The 16,546-nt window shown below is 44.5% G+C and overlaps 1 protein-coding gene across 3 annotated transcripts in view; it reads left to right on the top strand.

The window, feature by feature from the left end:
• Nucleotides 1-16,546, top strand: part of Dclre1c (DNA cross-link repair 1C) — a 34,977-nt gene that overhangs the window by 12,102 nt on the left and 6,329 nt on the right. For 2 of the 3 annotated variants that reach the window (XM_005354840.3, XM_026783039.1), the window contains 7 exons: nt 395-535; nt 3,522-3,623; nt 6,722-6,858; nt 7,375-7,429; nt 10,392-10,480; nt 13,300-13,394; nt 15,394-16,454. In XM_005354840.3, the coding sequence (XP_005354897.1) occupies nt 395-535; nt 3,522-3,623; nt 6,722-6,858; nt 7,375-7,429; nt 10,392-10,480; nt 13,300-13,394; nt 15,394-16,304 (1,530 nt within the window). In that variant the 3' untranslated portion in view covers nt 16,305-16,454. Of the gene's footprint in view, nt 1-394; nt 536-3,521; nt 3,624-6,721; nt 6,859-7,374; nt 7,430-10,391; nt 10,481-13,299; nt 13,395-15,393; nt 16,455-16,546 lie in introns of those variants that run through there. The other variant, XM_026783038.1, reaches the window with a different exon arrangement.

Here is a 16,546-nt window from a genome sequence, read left to right on the forward strand (position 1 = left end):
GGTGACGGGTCTGCCTGGGGTGATGGGTCTGCCTAGGGTGATGGGGTTGCCTGGGGTGACGGGGTTGCCTGGGGTGACGGGTCTGCCTGGGGTGACGGGACTGCTTGGTGTGACGGGTCTGCCTAGGGTGACGGGGTTGCCTGGGGTGATGGGGCTGCCTGGGGTGACGGGGCTGCCTAGGGTGATGGGGCTGCCTGGGGTGACGGGGCTGCCTGGGGTGATGGGGCTGCCTGGGGTGGTGAGCTGGGAATGTAGCCACCTGTCTAGTTGGAATGGCTGGTGGAGGCTATTACAGCAGTTATCCCTTTGGGAAGCAATTGCCTCTGAATGTTGAAGAGGAGAAAGGTTAATGAGTTCCTTCAAAGTATCTTTTTTTTTTCCTTTGGCCATCTAGGAGGAGTGCTTGAGGGGAATTTTGGAGCTGGTTCGGAGCTGGATCACTAGGAGTCCACACCACGCTGTGTGGCTGAACTGTAAAGCAGCTTATGGCTATGAGTATTTGTTCACCAACCTGAGTGAGGAGCTGGGAGTCCAGGTACCTCTCTTTTTTCCTAGCCCCCCTTCCTTGCCTTGCCCCTCCCTATTCCCTTCCCCTACTCCTTTCCCTCCTCCTCCCCAAATAACTGAAGATGGGGTGTGGGGGGTTGGAGTATCTTGCCAAAACACAGCTGCCTCTTAGAAGTCACCTCATCTTTATAGGTACATATCCTCGCAAAAGGGCTCAAAACATCTCAAAAATATGCCCCAGAGGCAAAGTATTTTTTCCCAAAGTATGGGTTATAAAATAAATATAGCAATTGTGACCAGTATCAAAAGTAAATTTGAACCCAGTGATATCCAGTGATACCTGGCTGTATTGCTTGCAGCTTAGGTATTGACAGTGAACATTTACTTAACTGATTGGAAACACACATATACACATGAATATGGGTTTCTCCTTGATTGTGTGCTGATCAGGTTGCTCTGGAAATCGTATTTCCTGCTTTGACTCATGGCCAACAGCACATGAAGTACATTGACTTGGAGCTAGTCAATGGGTCAGTGCTAGGCATGGTGGGAGTTTCCACTTGTCCATTTCGACCACTCTTTCCCAGATGTTTGATGCTGGCCGCTCAGACCCAGGGCAGAAGAGCCTGGGGGATGTGTGGTGGCTGTTGAGCATGCACCTCCTCCTCCAGGGCACTCAAAAGTGTCTGGAACTTTTGTGCCTGAGAGAAGATGGATTTGAGATAATCACTGAACAAAATGAAACATTGGGACCAGGTGGACATTTGTAGTTGTGTGCTATTAAATACAGATCCACCCGATGACAAATCTGTGCCCAGGCCCTAACAGTGACCTACAGTGTACTTCGGCACTGTTAAAATGATCTGGTTTTGCTGGGCATGTGACTCAGTGGCAGAGCACTCACCTGGCATGCACAAGGCCCTGGGTTCTATCCCCAGCACTGGGGGTGGGGGGAATCTAGTTTTTCTGTTTGAAATTATAAAATTCTAACCTTCACTCTCTATAAATGTCTGTCTCTCCTTTCCAGTTCCCAGGTCTATTTCTGGAAGTTCTTCTAACCAAATATTTTGATGTAAAGACATTAATTATCCATTTTGAGAAAGATTTGGTTTTATCTGGGGTCACTCTGCCTATGTGTTTGATATTAAAATGGGCTTTTAAATAAAATTATGGTAGTGATAATATTCACACTTATGCACGCGCGCATACACACACACACATACACAGACTCATTTGCATTACCTATCTTTTAAATTCTTCTTCATACTCTGTCTCTCTGATGTGTAGTGGTGGCAGTTATTTGGGGTGTAATTTCAGGGGTATGTAAAGAGTGGAAGCCACAGCTCTGAACCCTGGAGGGAGAAGTGGGGGGCAGGGAGGCTTCAGGGAGAAGCTTTTGATGGTGGCCCCAGAGTTTCCTTACATCCCTTTGGCAGAGATGGGGATAATCCTAGATCAGGAGTTTACAAAGAAAAAGTGGTGAGGTTTCCAACTCAGGTGCCTCAGGGACGATCTGCGGCTACCTTCCCGGTCACCGCTATTCCGATTCTCTCCCACGGTTCACTCTAGCCCTCCCCATCCTCCTCAGAGAGCCTGAACGGCACATTCACTATTTTCTTTCTTCCTTATTTTCTTTCATCTTTCATGGGAGAAAGGGGTGCATTGCCCAGGTCTGTCTGAAACTCACACTATAGCCAGACTGGCTTCAAACTCATGATCCTCCTGCCTCAGTCTTCTGAGTGCTGCGATAATAGAAGCATCACCATACCTGACTTCCGTTTTCTCAGTGTGTCTGTGTCTGTGCAGTGCATGGCTCTGATTCTGTGTTTAAAGACATTCTCTCGTTGGCTCTGTGCAGTGCATGGCTCTGATTCTGTGTTTAAAGACAGTCTCTCATTGGCTCTGTGCAGTGCATGGCTCTGATTCTGTGTTTAAAGACAGTCTCTCATTGGACTGGAACCCAGCAGGTGGACTGGCTAGAGGTATGCCCCAGGGATCCTTCTGTCCCACCTCCCAATTGGGATCACAAGCTCAGGCCGCCATAGCCAGATTTTTTGCATGGTTCTGGGGCTCAAACTTAGTTCCTTATGCCTGCAAATCAATGTTTCCTGACTGCCCTCTCTCCCCAGTCTCTTATCTTTCCTTCCGATGGTCATAAGTAAATCAGCTCTAAGTCCAACAGGCCAATCGGGTAAGCAGTTGTGCCTAAGTTCTTTCTGCACCCTGCCTTAGCAGCGACCAGCACAGTAATTGTCATTATTTCTGTGTTTGTTAGTCTCACACCAACATGAGAGTGTTACAATTTTAATTTTGTTTCATGATCCTAATATCAGTTTAGGCACTAATATCATCTGCTTTGAAAGACCCAGAAGACAAGCTTGGAGTAAAAGTGACATAATTGGTTTTAATACTTTAAACTGTTACTAGCCTTAAATTTCTCCAGGTCAGCCACATTTGAGTATTTGTTTTTCTGGATCTTTCTCTCCTCTTTGCCATGTGAAGTTCTATGGGGCAGGACAATCTGGGTCCTACTTTTTTTTTTCCCCACACCAGCTGCCCTATGGGGCATGTCGTTTGCCATTAGAAGGTAACATGCATGCCACACAGAACATGTTACAGTTGCTTCTCTCCCTCCTCTAAGAGGGTTCTGGAGATGGAATTCAGGGCCACAGCTTCTTTAGCCCACACTTGCCCCCACTGAGCCATCTCATCAGCCCAGTGGGAGCTTCTTGGTTGTCTTTGTTGGCTTTGGCGTCTGCTGTAGTGCTAGAGTTTAGAACTGTTTGAAATCCTGGAGGTGCATATTCAATAGGAACCAAATGATTCTTGAAGGACAGTATTAACACAATCAGCTGCAATCTATGGGATGGGTCCTTTGCCTAGGAACACCACAGCCCAGAATGAGACGGCAAGAGAAAAGATTCATCCACTAACTGGACAGTGTCCCCTGGAATGTGTGTCCTCTTATAACTGCATTTCAAACAATGTGCTGCTTCTACCTCTCTTATACACAGGTTCACGTGGACAAGATGGATATGTTTAGAAACATGCCTGATATCCTCCACCATCTCACCACGGACCGAAACACCCAAATCCATGCCTGCCGCCACCCAAAGGTACTGAGAAACATCTGTCCTGTCCTTTGTGGGACCTGAGAGATTGAGATCAAGAAGGCACCTCAGAAATTCCCTTTCGGAACTCTTCATGATCCTAAGCAGTTATACATACCTATATTCCATGAGCACGTACCTCATAATGAGGAACACACACAGATTCTTAAATTCGTACAGAAAATTGCTTCTTCTACATGAAGATGGAGATTTATTTGTAATGAAGTTATTAATCTGTGCTAGTTGTAATTTAAGCAAATATTAATTCTTTGAAAAATGCACGCAATCAATTTTGGTCATATTTGTCTCCTCTACTCTTCCCAGATCTACCCACTTCTCCCTGTTCATCCACCTGCGTGTGCTCTGTTATTTTTGTCAGTTTTAATAACCCGTAGAGTTCAGTTTGTGCTGCCCATATTTTCCTGGGTGTGGGGCCATCCACTGGACACAGCTGACCTGCCAGAAGCCACACCCTTAAAGAAAACTGACTCCCTGTCTTCTGGAAGGCATCATCTGTCCATAGCTCCTCAGGAGCAGGGTCTGCTCGGGAACTTTCCCACTCTGTGTTCATGTGTGCAGCAGTTCTGTCATGGCTAGAAGAGAGTTTGGCTCCTGTCCCCATAACCTCTGGCTCTTCTGTCTTTCTGAGCCTACTTCCACGATGGCCCCTGAGCTTCAGGGTGGCGATGTGTTAGAGAGGTCTCGTGGCTAGGCACCACCTACACACTTACTCCCTGCATTTCGGCCAGCTGTGAGTTTTTGTGTCCGCCACCATCCACTGCACACAGAAACTTCTCTGATGAGGTCTGAGAGCCGTACTGGTCTGTGGATAGAGAGATACAATGTGGAAGCCAGGATGATACTATGTCGAGCTTATAATTTAAGCAAACATGTTCACAGTGTATTGCTACTTGTTTCTGAGACTTAAGACAGGTGTATGCTTGAAAACTATAATTTTCGGGCTGGAGAGATGGCTCAGAGGTTAAGAGCACTGATTGTTCTTCCAGAGGTTCTGAGTTCAAATCCCAGCAACCACATGGTGACTCACAGCCATCTGTAATGAGATCTGGTGCCCTCTTCTGGCCTGCAGGGACACATGCAGGTAGAATGCTGTATACATAATTAAATAAATCTTTTTTAAAAAACTGTAATTTTCTTCTACTCACTTAAATATCTAGGTATAACCTCCTTCCAACTCTGAAGGCGATACCATAATGGTGGAAGCCCAAGGAAGCACCTCAGGTGTCTTTGCTGCTCACTGTCACAGTTTTTCTTTGTACTTCTACTGTGAACCCTTGAGTTACCAGCCTTCCATTTTGAGTTTGCCTTTGACGTTTGTTTTCCTTTGATAATACATCTTTTCCCTGCACTTCCTTATATCTATAAAATATATATTTTTAAAAAATAAATCTTTATCTATTTATTATATACACAGTGGTCTGTCTGCTTGGATGCTTGGATGCCAAAAGAGGGCACCAGACCTCATTATAGATGGTTGTGAGCCACCATGTGGGTGCTGGGAATTGAACTCAGGACCCCTGGAAGAAAAGCCAGTGCTCTTAACCTCTGAGCCATCTCTCCAACCCTATACAATATATTTTTAGTTACATTTGCTCTTCATATTCTCTGTTCCCCCTCCCCCTGATTTCCATCCTTTTCCCAACTAATGTCTTTTTTTTTTTTTTTTTTTTGAGACAGGGTTTCTCTGTGTAACACCCCTAGCTGTCCTGGAACTAACTTTTATAGATCAAGCTGATCTTGAACTCACAGTTCATCCATCTGCTTCTGCCTCCGAGTGCTGGGATTAAAGGCATGTGCCACCACTGCCCAGCTTCAACTACTGTCTTTGACATTTAATTAAGACAACTGAGTCAGGTGGTGGTGGCGCACGCCTTTAATCTCAGCACTCGGGAGGCAGAGGCAGGCGGATTTCTGTGAATTTGAGGCCAGCCTAGTTTACAGAGTGAGTTCCAGGACTGACTCTATAGCTACTGAGAAACTGTCTTGAAAAAAAAAAAAGGACAATTGAATTAGTTACCTTCAAATACAATTATGTGCCTGGTCACAATTTTCCCCTAAAATTTGAGCTCTCTGAGCATAGAACCCTCAGCAACATGCATATATATATAGACCACTGTTGCAGAACATAATAGCACTGCTCCATGTGCCCAAACCCTTAAGAACTATGCATGAAAATACGTTTTCTCATCAACAACATGTAATGTTTTAATAGAAGCCTTTGCAAGAGAACTGCACATTAACTCCACGCCTAGGAGTTCTTACTGCTCTTTCAGAGGACCTGCGTTTGGTTCCCAGCTCACAACTGCCTGTAAATCCAACTCTAGGGATCTAATGCCCTCTTTTGGCTTCCTTGGACACCCCATATATATATGTACACACACACACACACACACACACACACACACACACACACATATACACACACATGCACACCCACATACAGACAAATAAAAAGAATTTTTTTTTCAGTAAGAAAGCTGCACGTTAGAAACTATTCCTGGCGATAGGTAGCCACACAGTCTAACTCATGACTATAACTGGCGATAAGTAGGCTACATAGTCTAACTCTTGTCATTTATTTAATCATACGCAGCTACCCATCCAGTAGACTCTTGGATGGCGAAAAGAATGTAATAATAAACCGGGAGGTCTCCTGTTGTGCCCTGATTCGGGCTGTTGTAGCATGGACTAAGCTCAAACTTGCCATCTTCCTGCTTGTTTCCCCAGCCATCATATGCCACCTCCACAGTCCAAAGAGTAGCTTGCTTTTGATTTTCGTGAGAGTCTTCACTGTAGATAGGGCTAGGCTGCTGGAGTCCAGGCTGGGCTCAAACTCATGATCTTCCAGCCATGTGGCACCTCACTAAGCCAGGGAGTCCTCTTTGTAAGTACAAACCTACTTTCCAGCATTATTGGAGCACCCAGGTTATTTATTCTAAAATAACTTGTTTCCTTCCTTGCGTCTGCAGTTTCTTCATTTCCAAAACCTCACCTGCAATTGCTTTTGAGTGCCAGTCTACAATAGCCTTGTTGAAAATGTGTAGCTAGGATTTAAAACAAATGTGTTTCTGTTTTGTTTTCAGGCAGAGGAGTATTTTCAATGGAATAAGTTACCCTGTGGGATTACTTCCAAAAACAAAACTGCACTCCATACCATCAGCATCAAACCATCTACCATGTGGTTCGGAGAGAGAACCAGAAAAACCAACGTGATAGTGAGGTAAGGGACCGATGGCCTGGTCTTCAGAAACCCAGAGGGGAAGTGTTGTGTTTAATGAAGTTTAAACTCAGATCAGCATGAGCCCAGAGAGAGGATGTTACAATTGTAGGAACTATGTTTTTCATTTAAACATTATTTAAAACGAAGGGATGTTTCTTTCAAACTATGGCAGTACATCTGCTGATATATCCAGGGACTTCCTCTGTGAGAGACAAGATGGTTGAACTGTGAAGGCACCTGAGGGCTTTGCAATATAGACAGGTATTGGAAAGAATAGAAGCACTGGTACAGTAGAGACAGCTCCACAGATGGCCCCAATACCTTAGCAACACCTCCTTGATTTGGGCTATTTAGAATGTCTACAGAAGGTTTCCATGTCTGAAGAAGTTGCCTCCTGTCCCAAGAAGCAGTTCCTCACAGCCACATGGCTTCACACCCAAACAGCCTCAGTGGGGTTCAACCCTATAGTACCACTTAGTTTTGCTAAGTGTCCTTTTGTGTTCTGTTTTTTCCTAGGACGGGAGAGAGCTCATACAGAGCATGCTTTTCTTTTCACTCCTCCTACAGTGAGGTAAGAGGATCCATCAGCTTCTACTGCTGACTGCAGCCTTTGGGGTTGGTCACCACGGGGCAGGGCATATGTCTGTGGGGTGTACATATATGTGTGCATGTGTGTGGGAAGGGGTGAGTGTAGATGTGTATCTGGGTGGAGGCCAGAAGGCAGCTTCAGGTGTCATCCTCAGGAAGGCTGTCATACTCTTCCGCACCAGGTCTCTCATCAGCATGGAGTTCAGCAGTTAGGCTGGCTGGCCGTTGGCAGGGGTCCTCCTGTGCTTTCCTGGCACTGGGATTACCAGGGTGCTCCACTATACCGAGCATTGTTACATGGTTCTGGGCATCAAACTCAGATCCTCACATGTGCAAGGTGGGCACTTTAGGGGCAAGTAATGGTTTTTGTGTGCATGCCTCCCTAAAGGTATAAAAAAGTTGTTTGTGCAAAGTTCCTAAAGAATAGGTGTCCTTTAGTTTAGAGTAGCCATTTTCATAGTTACTGGAAATCCCAAATGTCCTCATTTGGTCCTTTGCGTTAGAGTTAGAGTTAGATGCTCATTGCTTTGTGCCCTGGCCATCCATTTTGGAAAGAGGGGATCCAAGTCTTTGTACTGTCATTACCAGCTCTGTCCTGCATAATGGCAGTGGATGTTTCACCGGGTACCTGGTATTGGCCAGTAGGTACTGGCACTAGCATTTCACAAGTGTTATCTTCTTTATACGGTAGATGAAGAATCTGAGCCTTAAACTTACTGAGGTCACAGCTCACCAATATCTAATAAGTGAGATTTGCCTGGTAGAACTCTTAAGGAGAATTCTTCTGTTTTATATTCTGAAGAGGCAAAAAAAAAAAAAAAATCAACATACTTGTGAATGTTTTAAACTGTAATTGTTTCGAATTGGTATGAAAGGACTTTGTATGTGCAGTCTTTTGAGTCATACACACACAAAGGGCCTGGAACACTTCCTCCGAGCTGTGTGTCTCAGAGTACATGCAGCCTGCACTGGCTAGCAGCTTTGCTTAGGACACTTTCTGCTTCGATCTTGTGTGTGCTCCCTGTCCACATCCACCTGTGTGTGAACAGCATTCAGACACCTTAACATCCAGTGTTTCAGACTTTGTGGTAAGGTATAACTGGAGGTTTCTTGTCCCGCCTGGTCCCGCAGCCACTTTTACAATAATCACTCAGAGACTTAATATTAGTTACATACTGCTTGTTAACTCAGGGTTATTATTAACTAGCTCTTAAAACTTAAAATAACCCATTTCTATTAGTTTACATTTTACCCCAAAGCTCGTGGCTTGTCATCTCACAGCTTGCTTCCCTGGTGGCTGCTGGCGTCTCTCAGACTCTGCCTTCTTTCCCCTCTATCTCTGCTTGGATTTCCCGCCTAGCACTATTCTGCCCTGTCATAGGCCAAAGCAGCTTCTTTATTAACCAATAGTAATAAAACATATTCACAGCATACAGAGGGGCATCCCACATCAGTAAGGGGTCCTCTCTCTGGCACTAGAGAAATGTGCACAGAAGCAGGTTGTCCTAAGTTGTCTACTAGGAGAGACCTGCAGGCCCTGGGCCACCGGAGATCACTACTGGACCCAGTTATACTGGACTCCTTGAGTGCTATTGCATTCAGGCTTGACTGCATTGCTCACTTTAGTAACTGCAAACCAAGATGTAATGGGCAGAAGAGTTTGGTGTCTTCAAAGGTGGTAGCCACTGCATGGTATTTGATTCCATAAGAATAGGCATTAGAGCAAATCAAATGATCTCCAAGATGTAGTTGCCCTGGTGATGACTATTTATACACGGAAAAAGGTACAAGACCTTCTTTTCTTGTATCTATTATGGTCAATATTCAGCTGTATTCTAACTCACATGGAAGAGGGTTTGCCAAATGTGTAGGCAACTGGCCTTGGACTAAAAAATGAATGTCGAATTTTACAAAGGCACCATTTTTAGATTCCATTAATTAGGAACTCAAGCTTTTTCTGTGGAGCAGAAACCTGAACAAAGTTCAACTGTGCAAGTTCCCAGACTCCCACATAGCGCAGCACAGGGAGCGTTTAGGGGAATGAGGCCAAGGCATTGCCAGTGCGTGTGTCTTGTTTGGCAGGTCCCTCGGTGGTCCCCATGTGCAGCCAGCACTGAAGCAGGGTCACAAGGAAGCTCTGCTGCCCTTTCCTATACCTGTCTTTTCTGACACCCTCAGTTTTTTTTAATTAATATTTTAGTTAGCATACAAAATAATGAATTTTATCATAACATTTTCATACAAATATATCTTCATACTTTGTTCATTTTTGCCCACCATTACCCTCCCTTGTCCCTCCTCTCCCTCTCACTGGTCTCCTTCCTCCTCTGAAACAGTCCCCCATCTGTTTCCATTATGTATTGTTAGACCTAGTTTCCACAAATGAGAGAAAACAGACCAGACTATCTCTTTCTCTCCTGATAGTTCCTGTCCCGTACAGTTTCTCTCCTGCTTTCCTATCACATATCTGCACATGTACCATGTATGTGTATCCACATGATACAAAATGCGCTATCTGTACATGTACCATGTATGTGTGTATCCACATGATACAAAATGCGCTATCTGTACATGTACCATGTATGTGTGTATCCACACGATACAAAATGCGCTATCTGCACATGTACCATGTGTGTATCCACATGATACAAATGCGCTATTTGTACATGTACCATGTATGTGTGTATCCACATGATACAAAATGCGCTATTTGCCTGAGTTGGCTTATTTTGCCTAACACAATGATCTCTAGTTTTTATCCATTTTTCTGCAAATGACATAGTTTGTTCCTTATGGCTGGACACAACTCCATTGTGTCTGTATGTCCCCTCTTCATTTATTTCCATGGAGAAGCCTCTCAACTGGTCTGTATACTAGGAACCGGGAATAGACTGGCACCTCAATTTCCCAGCAGAGATAGTTAATGCATTTTATATTCCTTCTAGATTAAAGATTTTTTGAGCTACATCTGTCCAGTGAATGCATATCCAAACGTCATTCCAGTAGGCCTCACCGTGGATAAGGTCATGGACGTGTGAGTAGCTTCTGTTTGTGGGTCTTGTGTGCTATTGGTGGCTCTGGCTGGGAGGCATGGGAGTGCTATGCTTGAAAATCTGCCTGAGACTGATGAACACATACAGCACCGAGCTTCGAGAGGCAGGTGGGAAACAGGCTCCAGGCTATGGAGCGGTCTAGGCGGTGAGCCACCACTGCCCAGGGTTTTCAAAGGAACAGGTACCTGGGAGGAGGGGAAAAGAAACGGAGGTGGAGGTCTTTGAAGTGTAGGGATTGAATGTGTCTAGGAGTTTGATATGCCATAGGCACCACAGGTGTATGTTAACAGAAGAGCCAGGGTCCTTGTGCCAGAGACAAGGACAATGCTTCCTTTTAGCAGGTACAGGCTACTTTCTCAAGTCCCGGAGAGGATGCTGGGTTTTGTCCAAATGCCAGACTTTGGGAAAAAAGATTTCTTGGGACCAGACAGGTGGGAGGCTGTCAAGGACAAAAATCACCAGGGAAGCACGAGAAATAAGAGCTCGACTGAGCCAGAGCTCAGCCGCACAAACGGGAAAGAAAGATACGTGTTCTGACTGCGGCAGGAGTGGAAATGGAAGATACTGGTGGCCGATTTTGTTTATGCTTTATTAGAAGCCCACATGCAATTAAACATTTTCTTTTGTATTCATTTTCCAACTGTAACATCTTCACTCCAAAACAACGATTCTTTGATTATTTAATTTCATTTTACATTCCATCCACAGTTCTCCCCTCCACCCCTCCTCCCGAGTATGGGCTCCCATGGGAAGTCAACAAAAAGTCTGGCACTTTAAGTTGGGGCGTCCCACCATAGGGAATGGGCTCCAATAGGCTAACTCATACACCAGGGATAGATCCCGATCCTACTGCCAGGTGCCCTACAGATAGTCAAGCTTCACCACTGTCTCCCACATGTGGGGGGCCTAGTTCAGTCCCATGGAGACTCCACAGCCGTCAGTCTAGAGTTCCTGAGTTTCCACAAACTTGGTTCAGCTGCCACTATAGATGTCGCCATCATGATCTAGACCTCCCTAGCTCATATATTCTCTTCCCTCTCTCCAATTGGATTCCTGGTGCTTGGTTGTGGATCTCTGCATCTGGTTCCATCAGTTGCTGGATGAAGGCTCTATGGTGATAGTTGGGGTATTCACCGATCTGATTACAGGGGAAGGCCAGTTTGGGCTCTCTCTCCACTGTTGCCAAGAGTCTTAGCTGTGCTCATCCTTGTGGATTCTTGGGAATTTCTCTAACCCCATAGTGGTTCCCTCTATCAAGATCTCTCTTTCACTGCTCTCCCTACCCACTCTGACCATCATTCCCTCATGTTCTCATTTCCCATCCCCTCCCCTTTACCCTCCTTGTCCCCAGTTTACCCAGGAGATCTCATATAACTCCCCTTCCCTGGGAGATCCATGTGTTCCTCTTAGGGTCTTCCTTGTTACCTAGCTTCTGTGGACCTGTGGATTGTAGTCTGGTTTTCCTTTGCTTTACATATAATATCTACTTATGAGTGGCCAATTCTTTTTTATTATTTTTATTGAGCTATACGTTTTTCTCCACTCCTTTCCCTTCCTCCTCTCTCCCTCTACCCTCCCTGAGTGGCCAATTCTTAAGATGTGAACTGGTAAGCTGGAGAGATGGCTGAGTGGTTAAGAGCTCTCCAGAGGCCCTTGAGTGTGGTTCCCAGCGCCCACATCCAAAGCTGCACAACTAGCTCTAATTCCAGCTCCAGCGGACCCAATGCCCTTTCTAACCTCCATGGAACATATTCACCTCAAACGTGATGGGCACATGAATACAGAAATAAAAACACAATCTTTTTAGAGTGACCTAGTGCAGGGACTAGATTATCTTGGTATTAAGGTTATCTGTGCCAGCTGACACCATTTTTAGTAGACTAAAAATGTTACTTAGAAGCCAGAAAGCATGGTAGTGTCAAGAAAGCAACATGCTGGCTAGTAAGGCAAGAGTTAAGAACTTAATCCGGATCACTGAGATTTAAGATTGTCTTATAGATTTAAATGGGAATATACTTAGAATCATTTGGAGTGCTTGTTATCCTATCTTGTACTCCTAGCTTGCATTTCTATTGGGCAATCTGTTGTGGGTAGGTGGGTGGAGAGTGACCTTCACTTGGTAAAAGTTACCCAAAGAAAATGCATGAAATGGCTACAGAGAGAAGCAGTAACAGCAGATTCTGGAGGTGCCACATGGGACTGAGCCAGGGAATATCACAGACATGAGAACATAGATGACAAATAGAAGTCTGGCTGTAGTCAGGTTGGGAGCTTCATGGCTGCCACCATCTGCTGTGTAGGCTCTGATCCTCAAGCAAGCTGGCAAGAAGGAAAGTAGGTAGTGTAGCCCTCAGTGAGGGTGGACCCCCTGCAGATCTTATTTCTGTGACCTGGCTTTCAGCTTGTGGCTCTGGAATCAGATCAACTTTGTGGGATCCTTGCAAGAGGTAAATAAATGCCATTAAACAGAGAAGAAGCACCTCTTCTAAACTCTCTGGATGCTAGGTTTCAATGGGTGACTTATCTTGCCTTGGGATAGAGCTCATTAAGAGCAAAGATTCAAGTTTGGCTTTAATCTGTTAAGACGGTTCCCGCTGTACATGATTGGTATCTACTAACGTTGTATGTAAGTGCTTCCACTGGCCACTTCATTAAGTTGTAGATCTTTATTAAACATTGCCTTTATCTCCCACAAATGCTCACTTGATCGCCCTATGGCTTTGTTCTAATCTCTCTAAGTGATGTTTATGCTTCAGCAACTTTCCCAAAAGGAAAAGTCAAATATTCTGATTTATATCAGTTTAAAGCCTCTGTGCCGATCTTCCCGAAGTGCCGAACCAAAGTACAAACCACTTGGAAAACTGAAGAGAACCAGAACAATCTATGTAGACTCAGGTAAGAATGGTTCTAGTCTTCCCAAAATGCACCTTGTGACAGGAGGGCTGTGTTGTCACCCCAGAGCATTTTTGCTAGGATGCTGAAGAGACTTAGCTTCCTTTGGTTCTGATCAGACAGAGCAGGATTTACACAAACAGTTCTTCTCCACTCATTCTACCTTCTTATACTGCTATTTTGTTTTGTAATTAAGAATATAGATAAGTTCTGACTAGAAATGAGAACTTCAGATTCTCAGCAAAGCCTTGTTGGCTTATAGCAGCCACACTTGGTGGTTACGACTTCAGATTTGCATCCTTTGGTGAAGTGCCAGAAGTGAATTCTCACTGGAGAAGGATTCTGTGTATTGAACACTTGTACAGGGCAAGTCCTCATCTTCTACACACTACAGCTAGACATGTAAACAAACTTCCAAGTGGTGTCAGTCTGACTTTGCCAAAGAGAACACTGGAATTTAGACAATTTAGAAAGTCCCCTGAAGTCTAGCAGGAAGTGATAGGGCTAGGATTTGAACTCAGGTCTGTTTTCCATTTTAGCTTCCATATTTCTACTCATTTAGAATCCAATTTTAAATTACTTTTGATGGGCTGGAGAGATGGCTCAGAGGTTAAGAGCACTGGCTGCTCTTCCAGAGGTCCTGAGTTCAATTCCCAGCAACCACATGGTGGCTCACAACCATCTGTAATGAGATCTGGCGCCCTCCTCTGGCGTGCGGGCATATATCGAGGCAGAATGTTGTATACATAATAAATTAATCTTAAAAAAAAATTACTTTTGAGATTTTATGTATATAGGAGTTTTTCTCTCAGGTATATCTGTGCACATGTGTAGCTGGTGCCCTCCAAAGTCAGAAGGCATTGGCCTTGGAACTAAAGGATGATTTATTTTATAAGCAATATGCATATTTTAGTCCATGCATGTCACTGGTTTTATTGAGTGGGTTTTAAAATATGACCATCACTTTCCCTCCTTTTTCTTCCTTTTCCTTCCTCCAGCCCTTTCCACATCCCCTTCAAGTTGATAGCCTTTTATTATTATGCATACACACATGTATTATGTATATGCACAAACAGAGAAACATGTGCTGGTTTTTGTTGTTTGTATATATGGTATCAGGGCTGATAACATTGCATTGATGACTCATAAGGGGGCTCATCCCTGGAGAAGCTAATTCTCCCAGCAGTCATTAGTTGCCTGTAGTCACGTTGTCTAGGGGTGTAACCCTGGAAAATTGCACCCTTTCACATTAATGTGTCAATTGATATTGTCATTATTCAACTTTCACAAGAGACTTCTTGGTATTTTGACTTATTTCCAGTCTGTCGCCTCTTCTACAGTATTCCCTCAGCCATAGAGGCGGGAGCTATGATGTACATTATCCATTGATTTCTGCATTGCGTCCAGTTGTGGTTTTCTGTGATGGCCTCCATTTTCTGTAAAGAGAGGCTTATTTGCTCAGGGGTGGTAGCTACCCTTATCAGGAAAAGTGGCTCACAGACAAAGACAGCTCAAGGGCAGAAGGCGTAGAATTAGATTTGGGGGCTTATAGATCATTTTCTGTAAGTTTGCTGACCAAGCCTTCATTTCCCTTAGTTCTTAAAATGTTCCATGGATAGTCCACACACAGGAGAATTAAATCAGCATCCACGTTAGTTGGCTCACAAGTGCCTCTAACTCCAGCTTCAGGGATCTAACACTGCTGACGTTTTCAGGCACATCGTTCATGGGCACATATTCAAACAGATACACATACATATAACTGAAAACAAAATCCTTTAAGAAAAAAAAAAAAGGTCACCCTGTGAGTCAAGTGGTCCCTCAAGTGTGAGAAGTACTGACCTATATTCTCAACAGATGGCAGCCTTTTATTATCTCTTTGCAGACTGGCACCTGTGTTTATACCATTCCAAGATTTGAAACAGGTAAATGGTACAGCTCCAACTCTCACTGAGGAGTCTCATTCCCTTGTTCCCTACATGCCTGTTTTTGCTTTTTTCAGAGGAGGAAGATGATCTCTTTGATGACCCTCTACCAATACCGTTAAGGCACAAAGTTCCATACCAGCTAACTCTTCATCCTGAGGTATTTCCAGTGAAGGCATTGCCACAAGACCAGCCTGAACTGAAAGAAAGCCCTGGGTGCTACAAAGCAGACAGTATGCAGGTTTCTCTGGCTAACTTCATAGACTGTGAAGAATCTAACAGTGACACTGAAGAAGAGTTAGAAACCCCACCTTCACTGCAGGGAGGTCTGGGCCCTGCAATAGTCCCCCAGCAAAATGCTGATGCAGACACACCACAGTGGGAAGTGTTCTTCAAAAGAAAAGATGATGTCACAGATGAATGTTTGGAAAATTTCCCTTCCTCCATAGAGACGGGGGAATCTCAGTCACCAAGGCTCCTCACTGACTCTGATGGAGAATCCACTCACATCTCTTCCCAGAATTCATCTCAGTCAACACACATAACAGATCAAGGAAGTCAAGGCTGGGACAGTCAGGGTGATACTGTTTTGTTATCGTCCCAAGAGAGAAGTGCTGGGGATAGCACATCTTTGAACAGAGATGCCAACACACCAAAAAGCAGAGAGAATACTTCCGCCTCTCAAATGGAACAGAATGCACATGGTCCACAGGATTCTTACTGTGATTCGAAAAGCAGAGATGAAGTAAATGGAGGTCCTCACATTGGAGAACCAGATACTGTGAGTGGCAAGAAATCCCCACCTGAGGACAAAACATTACTAACCAGCACACATGCGGATTCACAGAGCTCCTCTGATTTTGAAATCCCCTCAACTCCAGAGGCTGAGCTTCCTAAACCAGAGCATTTACAGTATTTATATGGAAAACTGGCAACAGGTGAGAGTATAGTTGTTGAGAGAAGAAAATGCTCACTCTTAGATATTTAAGAATTAAAACCCTAATTCTGATGCTGCAACACAATGTCATACACAAATTTCTGGGCCACACTCATAGCTGTGGATGTATATGGCCTGCAAGTTAGACACACTAAAAAACCTACACAAAGCGATACATTGGTATAATAATGGATCACAGGGAGAGGAGTGGGAGGGGGGAAGGGTGGGAGGAGGGGGAGGGAAATGGAAGGCTGGGAGGAGGTGGAAACTTGTTTTTTTTTCCTTTTCTCAAT

The sequence above is a fragment of the Microtus ochrogaster genome, chromosome 16 (assembly GCF_000317375.1).
Source record: "Microtus ochrogaster isolate Prairie Vole_2 chromosome 16, MicOch1.0, whole genome shotgun sequence".
Taxonomy (NCBI): Eukaryota; Metazoa; Chordata; class Mammalia; order Rodentia; family Cricetidae; genus Microtus; species Microtus ochrogaster.